Source organism: Pagrus major, chromosome 4 (assembly GCF_040436345.1).
Source record: "Pagrus major chromosome 4, Pma_NU_1.0".
Taxonomy (NCBI): Eukaryota; Metazoa; Chordata; class Actinopteri; order Spariformes; family Sparidae; genus Pagrus; species Pagrus major.
The window spans coordinates 23,709,195-23,728,074 of record NC_133218.1 but is presented as its reverse complement, the minus strand read 5'-3'; the positions used below and the strand labels follow the sequence as shown (position 1 = coordinate 23,728,074).

The 18,880-nt window shown below is 39.4% G+C and overlaps 2 protein-coding genes across 6 annotated transcripts in view; both read left to right on the top strand.

Moving 5' to 3' along the window:
• tead1b (TEA domain family member 1b) overlaps positions 1–13,000 on the top strand; it is a 53,293-nt gene extending 40,293 nt beyond the window's left edge. For all 5 annotated transcript variants that reach the window (XM_073463775.1, XM_073463774.1, XM_073463773.1 and 2 more), the window contains 8 exons: positions 289–420; positions 684–730; positions 850–911; positions 2,313–2,437; positions 3,798–3,971; positions 7,048–7,188; positions 7,269–7,421; positions 9,858–13,000. In XM_073463775.1, the coding sequence (XP_073319876.1) occupies positions 289–420; positions 684–730; positions 850–911; positions 2,313–2,437; positions 3,798–3,971; positions 7,048–7,188; positions 7,269–7,421; positions 9,858–9,971 (948 nt within the window). In that variant the 3' untranslated portion in view covers positions 9,972–13,000. The remainder of the gene's footprint in view (positions 1–288; positions 421–683; positions 731–849; positions 912–2,312; positions 2,438–3,797; positions 3,972–7,047; positions 7,189–7,268; positions 7,422–9,857) is intronic.
• A 3,794-nt stretch (positions 13,001–16,794) lies between these two features.
• rassf10b (Ras association domain family member 10b) lies at positions 16,795–18,081 on the top strand. The gene has a single exon (XM_073465271.1). It carries the CDS (start codon positions 16,795–16,797, stop codon positions 18,079–18,081), a length of 1,287 nt encoding a protein of 428 aa, XP_073321372.1.
• Positions 18,082–18,880: the final 799 nt, after the last annotated feature.

Below are 18,880 nucleotides of genomic sequence, written 5' to 3'. Positions count from 1 at the left end.
GTGGTAGATTAATCAACAAGCAAACTTTCATTTAAGTGCATACCTCTGCCAACCGTTGTATATTGGAATTCAGTTGGCATTGTTTGACACATTCCTTTAAAAAAAAAGCTTACACGTAAATAGCAACGTAAATGCATCTTCTATTAACGTGCTCGCTGTTCACTGTTGTGAGAGAGGTCAGTGGTGCTTTCACTGTGTTGTTTGGAGTCTGGTTGTTGCTACCCCTGCAACATGCCCCACCTCCCCCCTTCTGTGTGAGTGCTAAGCCTTTTGTGACTGCTGTTAAAGGACCAAGCAGTGAAGGACAAAGCCCTCCAGAGCATGGCCTCCATGTCCTCGGCTCAGATCGTCTCTGCCACGGCTATTCACAACAAGCTTGGACTGCCAGGCATCCCGCGCCCAGCCTTCCCTGGAGCAGGGGTAAGAGCCTCGTCGGCACCCCACTATTGATCCATCCTGTCCAGCTTCACCCGGTGCAGCCATGGGGCCAAGCACGCCGACACCCGGGCCAAATCACATTACACGCCACAGCTTTGCACAACTGCCCCTATCAGATAAGCACATGATCAAAAGGAGTGGTAGTCAAGATAACTACATCCGCTGAACATGGATGAGACATTTTGATCTTTTTACTAACAGCTGCTCACAAATGGATGTTCTTTGTTGTCTATTTATACATCTAGTTATGGCAGGGTATGATATCGGCTGGTCAGCCAGGATCCTCACAAGAGTAAGTGTCATTCTTTGGAGTCCAAAAAGGACAATTTAAGCTCTTTTCAAACAGTAAATTCTATATTTTTTGTGCTATAGAAATGTTTTTTCTAATGAGTGTGTCATTTTCTGTTCCAGTATTAAGCCTTTCACCCAACAAGCCTATCCCATCCAGCCAGCAGTCACAACAGCCATTTCAAGTGAGAATTTACCCGATTTAAAAATATTTCAAGAATTAAAAATGACTCCATGTACATCAAACTTTCCACAATTGTCAACTGAATCAGAAATACTTGAAATGCAACTTGTTTTCACACCTCCACCCAACATCATCTGTCGTAAAATAGTAAAATGTACCAACTCTTTACTGTATTCAGACTCTTCAGTTGTGAAATCTGCTCCTTTAATCTTACTGTGAGAATTGGCAGGTTATCTTGCTGTAAAACAAATACGTTGAAAGAGAAAGGCACAACAATAAAACCAGGTTTTGATACTTTGAACCCACCTACATGTACGCCAGAGCGTCTTATCTACAGTACATGTAGCTTCATGAAGGAGGAGGGAAAGTACAGTTTGAGAATCTGGTTTGAAACTAAAATCAATTTCAGTAACGGCAGATTTTAATTAGTGATGGTGACTTTTTTTGAAGCAGCTAAGGTTTTTATTTGGCTGATTAAGCCCTTCTTGCTCAAATTTTTATAAAATGTAATCAATTAAACTGCAGATAACGCTGTGATGTGACAAATCTAGTCATAAGGATTGTATTTTTCTCTGAGAACTTACTCGTAAACATTAGATGGAAAAAATAAGAAAACATCTAATTCACAAGATTTGCAAGTTTGATTTATTCTTACTCGAGCCCGACCAATATATCGGTGGGCAGATATTATCAGCTGATATTGGCCTGAGGGTAAATTATTATTAATAAATTCCCAGTGAAGTTTAGTGTCTCCCTGCACTGATGTCATTTTAGACAAAAAAGTTTATTGTTAAACTTTACAATATCCTTCCTCTGTGACATATCTTTGTCACAAGGGTTCGATAACCACATTTGAGGGATCAGTGTAAAAAATGTGTGTATTGGCCGATATATTGATACAGGAATGTTTTACTTCCTTACACCGGTATTGGCCCCCAAAAATTGAGTATCACCCGGGATTCTAATTCTTACTCATATAAAGTTTTTTGTGATTTAGGACTGATGATAGATTAGACAGGCACTTCTGTGTAAATTAAAAATAGAAACATTTTGTTTGAAACCAAAACATCTGTTGGCAGATGATATCACAAGGCTGTTCTTTGTTATTACACTGGAACATAAATGTGTTGAAATGGGATGAAAACGCTGAATTTTTCTTTTAAATTAGTATTTTTTCTTAGTTTCAGTTGTGTTTGTTTTTTTCTCACCTAGACGTTGACTACCAGTGTATTTAATTATTACTTACAAACATTTTGGAAATAAGAAAATATCCAAGAATCATCATTGATGTGAAAATAAACAAACAATAACAGTTTATTTGTTAAAATGAAAATATATCCATGATGTGCAGTAAAACAGCAAAGACAGGATGCATCCTTTTATCATTGTGGTGTTCCTGCAGGTTACGAGCCCACAGCAGCTCCAGCTCCCACCGCACCAGCATGGCAGGGCCGCTCCATCGGTACATCCAAACTCCGACTGGTGGAGTTCTCCGCCTTCTTAGAGCAACAGAGAGACCCAGACTCAGTGAGTAGAGCATTGTACTAAAGCATGAAATATCACTATCTCACGGTGTTCATTGCCAGCTCTTATCACCCGCTCCTTCCCTCTATGAATACACTGGGACATTTTCCCAGGCAGAGAGTCAGCTGAGATGAGGCCAAAACAGGCTGAGAGGCCTGCAGGGAAACACAGCACGAAAACCTGCAGAAATAATGATGAATTGTATATTAATCAGTTTCTTAAAAGGCAAGCCAAAACTGTTTTTACGCTGCTCAGTGCGACAATCCACAGACTCACTAGTGTGAGTCGACTAATCAGCAGCTTCAAGTCTGTCTCTCACATTTAATGTTTGCTTCAGCAGATTTTTTTGAATGTAAGTCCAAATTTTCTTGTGCACTTTTCTTTTAGTTTTAATACAGCATGACAACAGCCATTAATCTTACATTCATCTTATTGCTTGATATTGTTGCGTTTGCCCTGAAGGCTCCATGCTGGAGCGGCTGCTCTGTGAGCTTTTAAACTGAAGTACAGCTCCACATGACAGGGTTTCATACAGTCACGACCAGGGCTACAGACCCTCAGACGTTGTTCTCTGATTTGACGCTTCTTTCTGATTTTTCACTCTGCATCATGGGTTTTAGGTTTAACACCACAACAGTTTATATTCAAATTTGTTAAAGCAAATCCTAATAATCTTGGATTTAAAAAAAAGCAAACCTAAATGTTTTATAAAGCAAAGCACTCACCTTTCATTCCATATTGTCAATTTAGGTTGATTGTAGTTGCCTTTGATGCAGAAATATTGCCTTTCATGTAGCTTTTGAGAACATGAATTCTTTCATCATATGGTTTTGCCTAATTTAATACTTGAGATAGATCTATCTCGGTCCGCATTTGTGGTTTCACAGCTTTTTTTTTGCTTTTAATAAAGTCACAACTGAAGCTTATAGACATTGTGTGAAGCACTCCCAGCTTGGTCTAATACAAATGAGGGTTTGTTTCTGTTTGTTTCTTGCTTTAGTGGAGCAGAATGATATTACCAAATTTGTACATCATAAAATAAAAAGATGCCTAAAATCCTGCAGACAGCCAGATAAAAAGCAATGTTGCGTAGGGTTATTTCTCATCATCACAGTGTATTGTTGCCAGTCTAATTCTAGCGCTCACTTTATGGTGGTTATTTGTCAGAATTGGTTTCTTTTATTCTACTAAACCTTTCTGTGTTGATGTGTTGATGTTACACTGTTATAGATCATTTTTATCATTTGTCATTTTATGAGGCTCTCTGTGTTTGTGGTGTTTTCCAAATCAAAATGATACAACCTGAAATACAACACCATATTATCAAGTATGTTTCTAACACAATTTGTCTACTTTTTTCCAGTACAACAAGCATCTATTTGTACATATCGGACAGACAAATCATTCCTACAGTGACGCCCTGCTGGAGTCGGTGGACATCCGTCAGATTTATGACAAATTCCCAGAAAAGAAAGGAGGGCTGAAGGAGCTTTATGGAAAAGGTCCGCAGAATTCCTTCTTCCTTATAAAATTCTGGGTGAGTATAATTTTTCAGCCACGGTGTTACAGCTTGATTATGTTTTACACACATCAGCCTTACATCATTGTGACCTAGTGCACACTGTGAGCCATGTTCAGTCTGTCCAGGTTCGTCTTCAGTGATTGGGTGTAATCAGTCTACACAGAGAAGATTGCTCTCTTAATGTTTGCAGAATGCACTCTCCCGTATTTGGACTTGCATAGCAGGAGAGCTTTTGATCAAAGCACTCACTAATTCAATGTAATATCTCCAAACAATGGAGTGACCTGGTTGCACTCCTAATGGCTGTTTAAACATTGCATGTATTTCCTCCTGATGCAAAATGCTAACTAGCGGCAGCCAACAAAGTAGGAATTTGAGGGGACTTGGTCCAAGTGCATATGGTCCTTTTGAAGTGACCGTCCAATCTAAATTTCAAATGAAAGACAGAATCTGCACAATAATGAATGTATAACTGCGTTGCTTAATGAAGGAGGAGAATGTTGTAGGAGGATGTCTCCTCTTTTTGTATCCGTAATGAACAGGATGTTGAGGGCATAGAAAGGCTGCCCTCCAGGAGCAGACCCGCTCAACCTTGTAAATCAGTCTTTTAACATAACTTCATTGAATCCTCTTTAGAATCTTCTTTCTAATCTGGACACATTAACATGTGTATTCACATGTGCCCGAGTTCTTCTCTTTTGACAGCTCTTGATCAGACAGTGACAAAGAAATTCTTAATGCAGAGTTTGATTTAACATTTTTAGCTGCTACATTTAATCCAAAATTCTGACTTCCTCTATAAGGCCAAGTACAGATGACTGTCTCAGTTTTATACTAAATACTAACCATACATAATATGTACTATATACTATTTTAATAGTGTGTAATTTTTCCAGTGAATATTCAAGAAATCAACATACTTAACTGTTTCTGTGCTGTGATCATGTGAAAGAGTTTGCCCAAAGTTTCCACAATGTCACTTTTTTGGTTCCCTGCCCCTTCTCTCAGCTTCAACTTTGGCCACAACTCTAAAATACCACCTTCTTTACATGTTCAGCACTAGGGCTGCACAGTTAATCTAAACTTAATTCAACTCGGAAAGAAAGGCCCAAGTGTCATATCCAACTCACAGAAGCTACATTTTCTTGTTATAATTTAAAATGTGTGACAAACCAGCACTATAATGAAGCACTGTAGTAGTGCAGCAGAGATGTCCTGGCCTACGAATCTTGTTCTCCAGATGAAAACTTGTTAGTTACAGGCCCCAACAAATGTCCCATCATCAGGATTTTATTAGTTTTGTCAGCAAAAATGAAAATTGTGATGTAATAGTCACTGATTGTGAATCATATCACAATCATAATATCTGTCATAATAATCGCAGTAATCATTTTTGACCATATAGTGCAGCTCAATTCAGCGCCACCATACAGGTAGTGTCATAATGGAGCGTTTAGCTGCTAAAGAGGGAGATATTTCCTTCAGTGTTCGGGAGAGACCAAGGTAGAGCTAAAAGAGAGTAAATATAGGATTTACATTCACCAGGTCATCAGACACATGATGCCGAATGAATGATAATGTTGCTCTGTAACTGCTGGATGTGTAAATAAGCAACTGTTTCCATAGCACCTAAAAAGGTGATAATATGTCAATGTTGTGTTCACAACTTGTTTCTGCTGCCCCCAAGTGGCCAAAACAAATGAGTTATTACAGATTTGATTAAATTATTTCAGCTGTGAGCAACAACTACATTTTCTTTGTACATTGCATTGTGGGAAATAGTGTGCATCAACAGCAGATAAAAAAATCAGAGGGTTTTAATATACTTCATTGACACTTTATGATTAAAATCTGTTGAGAATGAGTATCTAGTAAAAAGCTGATGTTTTATTGCAGATATGTTTGTATCGGTGTGTGACAGAAGAAATTGCAGTATAACAATGTGAAACGAGGTTAGAGATAATTTAGAAACACTGTCCCTGTGACAGAGAGCACTGACTGAATGTTTTTTAATCTCCTGCTGATGAATTTCTGTCATAGTTCTTTAAAAACATTAATCTAAGGGATCAATATCAAAATTGTTTACTCTCTTTTTGAGCTGACAACCGAGATTTGACATTGATTTTCTTTGCATGTTGAGTATATATGCAAAATAATTTCACATAATGGCAACAAACTTTATTTTGTTGGATTTGGATGTTTAAAGGTCCAGTCAGTTGGATTAAATGGCATCTAGTAGTGAGTTTGCAGATAACTATGCTGTGTTTCCTCTACATTCATTCAGGAGTGGTGGACCACCACAACAAGAACCTTACCACCACAGTTAGATAAAATAAACTGAACACACACACATACAAAGGAGCACAAGACCTAGTACACAGAAGCAGCCCATTAATCACGTTCAAGTGACCAAATATAAACCAAATTTTAGTGCTGCAACCACTTAAAACCAAAACTGTCTGTCAGTAAAAACCAACAGGGATAGATGTGGAACAAATACCACAAATTACCCTCTGCCACCACTGTTACAAAACAATTTCAGTGGAAACACTGTTGTATATAAATTATTCCATTTCTGCCCCTTAATCCTACACAATGGACCTTCAGTGGAATGGGTACATTACTAATTTTTCATCTTGTTAACTGGCAGCGCCCAACGATTAATATCTTGTCATTTAAATTGATGTGTTACAGATAATTCAAATGAATCGGTCTTAAAAATATTTTACGGTTTTGTTCTTTTTGATTCTTTTAATTATTAACTGCTTGGTGTCCCGGCTTGAATTACCAATCCGAAGAATGTTTATATACACAGGCTTGTTATTACTTACATTAATGTTGTCACAAAGGTTTCTGTACCTAAACATAATTATTCAGTTAGTTTAGATTTAGTTTTGTCTCATCACTTCTCCTTTACACCTTACTTTTCTTGTATGAAATGGCAAAAAATCTTTGTAAAGACAAATATTTTATTTCAACATTTTAATAAATTGTATTTAACTCCTTTTACTGTGGATGTGTGTCTTAGTTTATTCCCTTAACAAAAATATTAATAACCACTGAATGCTCTCTTCTTTCCTCTGGATCACAGGCTGACTTGAACTGCAACGTTCAAGATGATACTGGGTCTTTCTACGGAGTCACTAGTCAGTACGAGAGCTCAGAGAACATGACCATCACGTGTTCAACAAAGGTCTGCTCCTTTGGCAAGCAGGTGGTCGAGAAAGTTGAGGTAAGGACTCTTTCCATACCGTGAATCAGAAGTCATTGATATGTGCTGCCTCAAGTAAAGTATTTTCTCTTTCCCCTCAGACTGAATATGCACGGTTTGAGAACGGACGCTTTGTCTACAGGATAAGCCGGTCTCCCATGTGTGAATACATGATCAACTTCATCCATAAGCTAAAACATCTGCCAGAGAAATATATGATGAACAGCGTGTTGGAGAACTTCACTATCTTATTGGTAATCACATCATTGACCTGAGTGGGCGAGATACCTCTCCAGGACTCTCATTCTTCTTCTTCTTTTTGCTGTCAGGTTGTGTTGTTGGCTCCAGCTGGCTTAATAAAAAAAAAAAAGAGGGTGTGGGGGGTTGCGATGACTTCCTCTCGCTGGTCCTACATTGCTCTCATTCCACAGGGGATGAAACACAGTGTGAGGAGCCTCATTATCTGCAGGGGAAAAGGGAGGATAAGAGGGGGCAGGAACCCCTGTTATTAACCATCACATGGGGTCTTAAAGGGTCATTCACTGCTACAGAGACAGCAAAAATTAAATAAAAAGACAGACTTATATGTGGGGGGTTGTGCTTGCAAAATAGCAGCCGGGGCTCAAAAGAATCTTAAGGCTAAGATCATCATAAATCCATCCAACGAATATTTTTAAGATTAAGTGTTTCCTGAAAGCATCGTGATATAAGATGCTTTTAGAGATTATTGTAGATCAATGATTACCTACTTCCTCTTCGTAGAAGATTAAGAATATCTTAAGAAGCTCTAAAATCTGCCGCAGGAACTGAAAATAATGCATTTCAGCCAAGTTTTGTTTTTGGTAATGGACTTCGTCTCTATACTTGTAGTTTTATGACTGTTGATCCTCTCTGTTCAGTGATGTTTGATGTAAAATAACGAAAAGAAACAAACATTTTCACTTCACCTAGAGGATAATGATCATGATGACAGCACTGTTTTGTCTTAAAGTAAAATAACATCTACCTGTTGTGTTAAAACATATTGAGTGTTCTCATCGCTCATACAGAAACAGTGAGGTGCATGTTCGTTAATTTTATAACATCAACGCTGCAGTGGTAGAAAGAGTACAGTTACATTACTGAAATATTACTCAATTACATGTAAAACTACTGGTATTAAAATAATACTTCAGTAAAAGTACAAAATATTTTTCTCAAACTACTCAGAGTATTAGTTATTTTTTAACCATTGATGTTTAATGCAGTATTAATGGCTCTCTTCTGCTCAGTGCTCATCGTCACCTCTCAGAACCTGCTGCACAGTTTAGTGTTTTCTCTGTATGTCAGGTTTTCATTGGCCTGTTTGTGATCAGGTGGTCTTATCGTCTACAAAAATGCCGATGAAAGGTTTAGACATGAATTCAAATTGTACTCAATTAGGATTTTAAAAGTAATCAAATAGATTACATGGTGCAATGTACACTTAAGTATGAATACAATTACAGACTTGAAAAAAGTACCCCCAAAAAGACTTAATTACAGTAATCTGAGTCGCTGTAATTAGTTACTTCCACTCCTGCAAAGCTGGTTGGTTTGAGGTTTCAGGGTAATTGTTAAATCAGTCAGTTAACATTAACATAACATTATTTCCACAGGTGCAGGTACTGACAGCTGTATATGGTTGACTGCACATGCAGCTACATTTTCATACTGAAGGAATCAAAGTGTAAAACATTTCTATTTTATCTTTTATTATGTCATTAATGCTTTTAAAATTTCAGGGTTTGCAGGTCCTTCAAGTCTTAAAATGTCTTCAATTCAATGTGATAAATATTGGGTCTTTGTATTTGTGAGGTTTAATAACCACAAACATTTCATCAAATTTCATTTAATCATCTTTTAATTTCTTTTTGTCTAATTTCTGTGTGAAAATTCACATTTCTGATGTTACAAATCTTTAAATATACCGCTGGACCTAATGATATTTACTTTAACCCTATAAAGATACTAATAATAATAATAATAATTAATCTTCATTTATGTAGCACCTTTCTTAACAAGGTTACAAAGTGCTCGTCCAAATAAAATCAAATACTATACAGATTTAAAAGACAAGTAAGACAACATAATGCAAAACACATAAACCCTAAGAAATGAAATACTGCAAAAGCTGAGTAAAAACAAAAAAAAGCATTTGACAGGATTTTGCAGAAACACCACACCAAAGCTGAAACAGTGAGAGAAAACCAAGAAGAACGAGCTGCTACCTTAGGAATTTGAAAAAAAAAAACGAAAAGAGATTTAAAAAAGTGGGTACAGAGATGTTGGCAAAATGTAGATTGCACTAACTCACTCTAATAATCATTTTCCTCCATAAAACCCACCTCTGCACGGGACCGCATATATACTGCGTACCTTAACTTGTAACAAAATAATAAGAAAAAGATGATTGGTCCAAAAATCATCTTCATTTTTTTTTTTATTATCTTGAAAAGGTGTTAAAAAGCATTAAATTTAAGTGCACATTCACTCACTTTTGAATACTGTTTGGGAAACGAGGAAAACATTTTGAAAAAAAAGCACAGCTTTTGGTTCTTGTGTTGTTTTGTTTAAAATACAGCAACTCTCATTTGTTCAGTTAAAGATTACTCTGAGTGCTCTGGATGCTGCTTTTGTCTGCTAAAGAGTGACCGTCTCTTCTGTTGCAGGTGGTGACGAATAGGGACACCCAGGAGACGCTGCTATGTATGGCGTGTGTGTTTGAAGTCTCAAACAGCGAGCATGGCGCCCAGCATCATATCTACAGACTGGTAAAGGAATGAGAGGCTCCGAGCTTCCTCATCTCCCTCCCCACCGCTCAATCCCCACTCCCCCCCTTTCATAGACTTACCAACCTCAAAACAAGTGGCAGTGCCTCTACCTGAAAGTCACACCTACAATGCTTTTTGGTCATCGGGTGAAGTCGGTTGTTATAAATTTGTTTTAATATAAAGTGTTTGTTATTTGACTGCAGCTGTGAATTGCGGTACAGTTGTTTTATGTTTAAATATGGGAATTCTTGTTTAAAATATGTTCTCCGTTGGGTATAAATGTGGCCGTTGTTAAAGAATTTACTCGATTGATTTGGTAAATGGAAATATGTATGTTGTCTCTTTCTGCTTTGTTATGTAGACTAAGAAAAAAAAAAGAATGCTGCCTTTTCTATCAGCGGCCTGATGTGGTCTGTGTTAATTTGTTTGAGTGTGTTTTGTACGTCTGTACTTCATAATTTCGTGAGCATACACACTGTCGATATACAGACGTGCACCCACAGCCAATAGATTTTCCAAAGAAACAAAACTAACAACACTACAAAGACGGTAGTTGGAGGAGAGTAGTTGTTAATCTTGCAGAATTACTGCTATTTCTTTAAAACCAACCCAGCTTTCATTACTATATTTATCCCTGTTGAAGCACTCCAAGTCTTAGACACTAACAGAATTAATGCACTGTGAAAATAACTACAAACATTTTTGCATTTGCTCGACAAAAAGTCTTACCACCTTGCTAAGCATTTCTGTCCTGCAAACGAGTCTTTCCTCTGTGACAGCTGACAGGAGGATAATTGGGTTTTAGACAGATGACTCTCATCTCGTCCAAAAGCACTTTGTTCCCCTTCCTGAGCTTGCCTTAGTGACGCTTACTTTCCCCCAGTTACATCTGTGGTTTCAGAATAGTAGTTTTAAAAATCCTAACACTATGAATCACTTGTAAACGGCATGCCTGGCTCAGTCCGCTGTGGCTTCGCCCTCCCTGGAAGACTCGCCTAGAATAACTCCAAGCCAGAGTATTGCTGCCTTTCACACTATGTTCACATGTTTCTGTGGCCTACACCGATCCCCCAGCCTTAAACATGTTATAGCTGTGTGAACTCCAAAAGATGCCACTAAAACTGTGATCTCTACACGGGAAGACTCTTTATACGTTTGTGTGAGAAATTCACAATATTATCTGCCAAAGGGTAGATGTACAGTGCCTTAGACTATACTCTAACGTTACCCTTTGTTTTCTGTGGATGAAACAGGCAAAAACAACTCGCATCTTACAAATCACGTTTCTTATAACTGGTACACTCCGAGGAATACAGTTGTTGTTGTTAAGTGGCAGTACACTTATGTGACATTAAGTTATAATAAGAGTTATAATACAGGTTATATTTTCTCTAACGCTGTAAGCCTTTTTCAAAGAGTGTACTATAAACACAGACTGACTGCCTTTCCTGTTGTAGAAGACCAAAAAAAATACAGAGATACAGTCAATCTTTTGTCATGTCCTGCATGGTAGCAAGGAAGTGCCTTTGGTTTTAAAATTTCCAGCTTCAAAAACATCAGACAGAAATTACAAATTAAATGTTGCTAGACCAAAAAATGAGACATAAGTGAAACCAATCACCACATTGCCTTTGAGAAGGATTGTAATGTCGGCAGAGGATAGCTGGTTACTGGTAATAAATAAATAAATGATATATTCATTTTTATTTTGAAAATTGATTTCACAAATTGAGTATTTGAAGGAAAGACTGAAAGACCTGCTGATAACGTACCGCTGCTGACTGCATGCAGGACTCGTAGAAACACTGCAGCTGTCTGCTCCGTGCACACTTGCAGGTTCAAGTGTTTTTTTTTTTTTGGTTGTTTTTCTTCCCTCTTTCCCGCGACCACACGCTCGCACGATTTGAAAACCACAAACATCACACTTTCACAATGTTACCGTTGATGATGCAGCTGTGATGTCGGCGTGGCAGAGACCAACTTTTTTATCATTTATTATCTTTCAGGGCGGAAAGTGAAAGGTTATTTAATTCTAACAGTCGAAACTGTTTTAATGCGGTCACGTCTGAAACTGTTTGAGATGCCGTTTCAGAAACTAATTTTTCACAACTGCTAATGTGGACGAGGCCGTCAAGGTTAATACTTTTCACCACAAAGACCATAGCTATTCAAACATTTAATTATAATCATCTAAAGTATTTTAGCCGAAGAAGCTCTAAATAATTGCAGACAATGTCTCTGGTGGATGCAGATAAAGTTCAATCATTCAGTATTTTGCCACAGTCCTGTGGACGCTGAGGCTTTCTTTATGTTTACCCTGTGTATCTGTTCACATTTATTGATTATTTAGTGAGACGTTCCTGTTTTCTTATTGTACTTGTATACAGTTGTACTTGGTTTTGTGATGACATCATCTGTATATTGCAAGCCGAATAAGATGGTAATGATGTTGCTGCTGCACTGCTGGTACATTTTGACATGTCGTTTCAACACTACAACAGCAGGACTGATGCCTTCGCTGGCACGAATGTCTGGTGGACCATTCGAGGAGGAAATGGACACGTTAAAAAACAAACAAAAAAAAACGTTGAGGAATCATGCTACAAACATATCAGCAGTTTAGCTCTTGTTATTTGTAATTATGTTGAAGAGTAGGTACTGGTACCTTTTTGTTTTATGACCATTTTTCAGATGGTGGCTTTAAAGTGACTTTTCACACAGCTCACATAGTTATCATACACACATTTTGGGTTTTGTGTGCAGACTTGTTTTTGTAAAAAGGTGCTTTGTACAAAATTATATCTTAGCTTTTTTCTTGGTACAGATGTGTGATATCTTTTCGTATCCCTGACAGTAAAAAAGTGTTGGAGCAAAGGAGAGAAAAGAGGCTCTGCGATGTTTCCGTGTTTCTGCATTATGGTCTTGTCTTTGCTCCGTAACATTATGATGCCTTCTTGATAATAGTAGATATTTTGTAGCTTTCTAGATACTTTGTATGTATGCAATATTGAAGTTAAATAAATCTGAAAAATATTGCCTCCTTTTGTTGTCGCTTCGAATTATTACCGAGCTGAAGTAGTAAGAAAGCAGTGCTCCGGTCATGACTCTGTCGATTTAACTCTTTAACTGCAGAAACCTCAGATCAACAGTAGATGGAGCCTCTGGCTGGCTTTATATTTTACTGCTAGTGTCACAGCTTCACATGTCAGGGAACATATTTAATGTACACCACTGTAGTAACAGAAGCCACCACCAGAGGGAGACATTGTTTAGTTTAAAAGTATCATGAGTCCCTTAACTTGTACATAACGACACCAGTAACCTGTAGTATAAACCGTGTGATTAAAAATACAGTCATATTAGCATCTTAAATCAAATCTTGTAGCAGAAATGAGATGATAAAAGTAATAAAAGGCCCAAACAATAACTATGACCATTTAAACTACATGTATCAGAGGTTACTCATTTAAAAATGAAAATATTAGCTTATTTTCTTGCAGTGTTTGCAGACATTATTGATGAAAACAAAACATTATCCATTTTATTTTGGTTGTTGATTGACAGCCAAGCGTCAGGTAGTTTGGGAATGATATCAGCTGCAATTTCTATACTGGAAAATTGTGACGTTACATCTAGGCAAGTAGGGTTCTCAAACCACACTGCTAGTACACATCCTGCAGAAAGACTTTTGGTGTTGATAATATATGTGAAACACTACCCAACAATAAAGTTCAATAGAAAGTGGTTCCAGCATTCAAGAAAATCTGATTAGTTCTTGGAGTATGTAGCACCACCCCGTGGCCGATTAAAAAGCTCTTCACACTTTCATTAACACCTCCTGAGCTGTGAGGGGTATCAGCAAAATTATAGTTCTTGGTTCTTCAGTAGTTCAACACCATCTTTCATGTGTACATACGTGTGTGTCTGATCTGACAGATTATGATGACATTTTAGGAGGTGCTACAACAACAGAATACCTTTAATTGGCCGTAACTCTGTCTGACTTTTGAATATTGTCATTTATTTCCCCCCCAAAATGTCAGAATGATTATCTCAGTCCATGGTTGAATGAGGATTGTTGATGATGAGTGAAGATTGAAAATATTTTATTTTAATTATCACATTGGTCGACAAACGTTTCCCACCTATCCCACAGTTTTTCAATCATTAAAGCTACAAAGAACTTATTATTGGTGGATGTCGGTGGCCCCAGGGACAAAAACATTACCACCGCCTCCTGCAATAAAAATTGATCTGGCTGGTGTGTGCCTTCGTTTTGGAAGCAATAAAAACATCATGGCAACATATCTCAAATTATGTTTTTCTGTTTTCAACATCTGTTTGCAGGATGCATGACGGTGAGGTAATGTATCTGTGAAACAAAGTTAACTTTGTTTTGGTGCCACCAGACAACAGAGCAGCTTCTCTCCTCAGACTGTGAGACTCCTCAATTCATCCTGATAAAAAAAGATGACTTATCCAGCAGCATACGTCAGAGTCTGACCTGGTGACAGACGCTGAGAAAAACCATAATGATTATACAGAAATAGCCAGTTTACCTGCTGATGGTCTCGCATACTTATGTAGGTCATTACGGAGACTGTTAAACCAGGTACAAACTCCTTGTAATGTGTTTAACTACGATGGAGGAAACAACTAATAAAACTGATCCAAATTCAATTTTAAAGACAGATCAGCATGAACACATCAGCAAATTGTTCTTTGTTTATTTTCCTACTTAAATCATATTCATTTGCCTTAGTTTCGCTTCATATTCTTGACCATTTCTGTCATTTTTGGGCGAACCTATCCTTTAAAAACAAGATCTATCATGTATTTTAGCACCACAGGATGCACGTCCAAAAACTGGCAGACATCTTTTACCACGAGTTTCGATAAATGTATCAGATGTTTATTGTTGTGTCTCTGGGTTTACATGCCTCCTGTGAGGACAGATCCAGCAGCAGTGACAACCCAAACTCCAGATAAAGTCTGTCTGTTGGCCCGTCTCACAGACAGAAGTGAGAAGCAGTTTGCTCTCTTGCTTTGCGATTAAAGTTCACGAGTGAGTTCAAGACTCGCCAAGGCTGAAATCTGTCAATGAGAAGAAAAAGGATAATCAACTGAAAGCCAACAGGGTCCAAATGATGAATTAGTCCTCGACATAGCATTTTAAAAAGACATCACTTGACTTTAAGCATCAAGGACAGACACAGCCTCAGCTGACACTCGTACACATTCAGTTCAGACTCAGCCGCTCTCCTTTAGTGCTGCAGCACAATGTTTGGAACCCTCCTCACTGTAAACCTTTAAATCATATCAACAAAAGTGAAAGAGAAGAAAAAAGATAATCAACTGAAGCCGATCACTTGACTCCGCCACGCAGCCTTGGCGACTCTCTCTTCTTTCTTCTTCTGTGTGAGTCTGAATGATAGTTTTCATTATTTGAAAGTGTTTCGCTGTTGATATTTCACTGCATCACAACCACCGGCTGCATCAGATCACAAGATTCAGCGATCAAGTCCTGACCTGTAAGGAGTTGATGTGGCGATTTAATATTCCATAACTAACTAAAATCTGTTGTGTTAAAACTCGTGGGCTTTCTCACTCCTCTCTGAACCTTTGCTGAACACGTATTGCAAATTACAATCATGTTGTCACCAGTGTTGGATGGAGCAGGACACCTCTGGCTCTCTAGTCTACACTGTGTGGCTCTACCCAGGTGCAGCACTACAACAACTTGCTGCACCTCTAATTCTTCTCCTTGTTTATTGACAGACTGCAAACCAACTTTAGAGGAACATGCTGCCACTTGAGTACATGAATGCTGAGCTTGTTAAGTCAACAAAAGCAATTTGGCTTCATATTATTGGCTCCATTTATCGGCTATAATTTCACCGCTACCAGTATAAAGCTGATATGACAAATTTCCCGATACTGGGCCAAATATGGGGCCTAGGATTTATCACGTGGATATTTATTGTGCATCACTAATCACAGTAACACCAGAGTTAGATATAAATTCTGCTACCAGTCCATATCAACCCAACCAGTATCATATAACCAGTATCAGTTTCTTTTATTTCCCATTATTTTGTTTGTTTGTTTGTTTGTTTGTTTTCACACTCACCTTAACTTGCTTACCTTTGACCGTTTCATTAGAAACTGGTGGATACAGCCACAACAGCATCACACAAGACACATCCAACACACCTCAGAATGTAACATGTGATTAATACGGCACTGAAATCCATACATGTGTGTAACTAAAGTACATTTACTCAAGTTACTTTTGAGGTACTTGTACTTGAGTTGTTTTTTTTCATTTTCCGCTACTTTATACTCCCACTCCACCACAGTTTTTGATAACTGAAGTTACTTTGCAGATTTCATGCTGCATCAGAGCCAAAGGGTCGACCCATACAGTATGTACACACGTTATTACGTAATTTATTTCCAGAAAATTACTTTTGATACTCATCTGTACTTAATGTGCTCGATATCTTTACTTTTATTTCACTTTTGGGTACTTCTTTCAACACTGCTGACATCATCCTGGCTCCAGCGGCTCCTCTCACCAGAAAATCACACATGACAAACTGAAGTCCTGTTTACTGACACTTGCTGATGGGGGTCATGTGATCACAGGGCAGCAAAATGTTTCCTTGTCTCAGAAAAGCGCCCAGAGGGACACATGGAGCCGCAGACGCGTCTGGGACGCAGCGCGCAGGCACACAGAGGACATGAGTGTGGACGCATGCGGATTTAAAACAACTTTAAGAAGGACTTGTTGTGATTTTTTTTATTGATGAGAGGTAAAGTTTAGCAGACACTCATGATGGAGTCGGAGGAGGGTAAGATTTCAGTGTGGGTCTGCCGAGAGGAGAAGCTCATCTTCGGCTTGTCGAAGCGCACAACCTGCGCTGATGTGATCAAAGTGCTTCTGGAGGACCAGAACTCGCAGCTCGGCCTCTCCGCAGGACAGTCTTACTGCCTGGTGGAGAAATGGAGAGGTTTCGAGAGGATTTTACCGAACAGGACCAAAGTGCTGCGTCTGTGGGTGGCGTGGGGAGAGGAGCAGAGGAACGTGAAGTTCGTGTTGGTGAAGAGCGACGCGTCTCTGGCGAACCACGGAGCCCGGAGCGCAGAGGCGCGCGTTGTGCTCAGCAAACACAGCCCCTGTGTCACCACGGGCACCGCGCGCCCTCCCATGGGTGCCATCTCACCTGAGAAACATCGTCGGATTGTTCGGAAAGCTTTCAGAAAGTTGGAGAAGATCAACAAGAGGAAGAGGGTGCAGAAAGACGCGTCTTCGGCGGAGAGGATGGAAACTCTGGCTCATCTGGTGATCTCTCAGGATCACACCATCCGCCAGCAGATCCAGAGGATTACAGAGCTGGACGCAGAGATCGAAAGGTGCGAGGCGAAGGTGCATCTGGACAGGATGAGAAGACACGGGATTAACTATGTGCAGGACACGTATTTAGTGGAGGCGGCTGCAGCTTCCAGCCGAGAGGCGGACAAACTGTGCTCAGCTCAGACTCTCGCCAAGTTTGAGGAGTATGTGCGACAGTGCGAGGAGGTGGTGAGACTGGAAGAGGAGCTGTGGCAGCAGGAGGCCCTCATAGACACCATCGGGACGCAGGTGCAGGAGGAGCTGAACCACCGCTGGATGGAGCGGAGGACGGAGGAGCTGCGGAGCAGAGACGCAGCAGGAGACACGGCAGCATCAGAAAACGAGCTGCTTTTGGAAGGAGAGAGGCTCAGGACGCAGCTAGATGCGAGTTTGTACATCGGCCTGCGCCTCAACACGGATTTAGAAGCAATTAGGAGCGATTTAGAGCTGACCCAGGAGATTTGTGTGGCGAGGGAGAAGGAGATGAGGGATTTGCTGGAGAAAGTGAACACTTTGGACATAGAGGAAAGGACGGAGGGATGTTGCCACGGGGAGGATGTTAAGACGGGGATGATGAGCACTTTGGAGAGGAAGAGCGAGTGGGTGGAGCAGGCCAGGGGTCTGTCGAAGACCCACAGTGGGAACGACGACGACTCAGACACTGGCTTAAGTTCTCTGCACAGTCAGGACTCAGACAGCCAGCCGGTGTGGGAGTCACTGGTTTAGGATTGGATCTGACTGTTAATCATTTTTAAAGAACTGCTACACTCTCAGGGATTATTAGGACTCTAAAGCAACTGAAAACACACTTTATTTCAACATGGATGACAGAAAACTGAGCTTATCTTTGTGTGGCATCATAATAATCCCCATATGTTCCCTTATTTTTATAACATCCCTTTTAAAACTGGTTCAAGAGCTCAACAAGAAAGTTGTTTTAACCACAAAATTAAAACAGTTCTTGAAGCTCGTTTGTTCCTCTTTTCTCCACAAAACTGAAAAATGAATCTGAAACCCTCGTGCATGTTTGAGTCAGGACTGCAGCGTGATAGCACATCACTTCCATCACTTCCACAACCTCTGCCGTGCTAATCCACACCTCAGAGACAGCTGCAGCCAAAACACCAAGTCAAAGGTCTTCGGATTACTCTGTGAGCAACATCTCAGCTTTCACCGAGTGATAAAGAAAACCTCTTTGCTGTGAATCACAGAGTCATAATAAGAATATCTGCAGTCAAAACAGGCACAAAGCTGATGTTGGAGGTCTACATCCTGGACTAAACACAGATGATAAGTTACATTTTATACAGACACACAGTGTTCAATGGTTCTGTGGGGTTTGGGACAGTAGCACACAGCCTCCACATTTTATCCATCAGCTGCGTAAATAAAAATGGATACGGTAAAGGCCAGTTCAGCTCTGTGATGTCTCATGAATTCTTGCTCAGTCTATAAATGGTAACAGGGAGGACAGCTTTGGTGGTGGGGTGGAAACCAAATCTGCAAATCCACAAAGTGTCGGGAA

Excerpts from the sequence above, each read along its gene's own strand:
- rassf10b (XM_073465271.1), top strand. The coding sequence starts at position 16,795 with ATGATGGAGTCGGAGGAGGGTAAGATTTCAGTGTGGGTCTGCCGAGAG.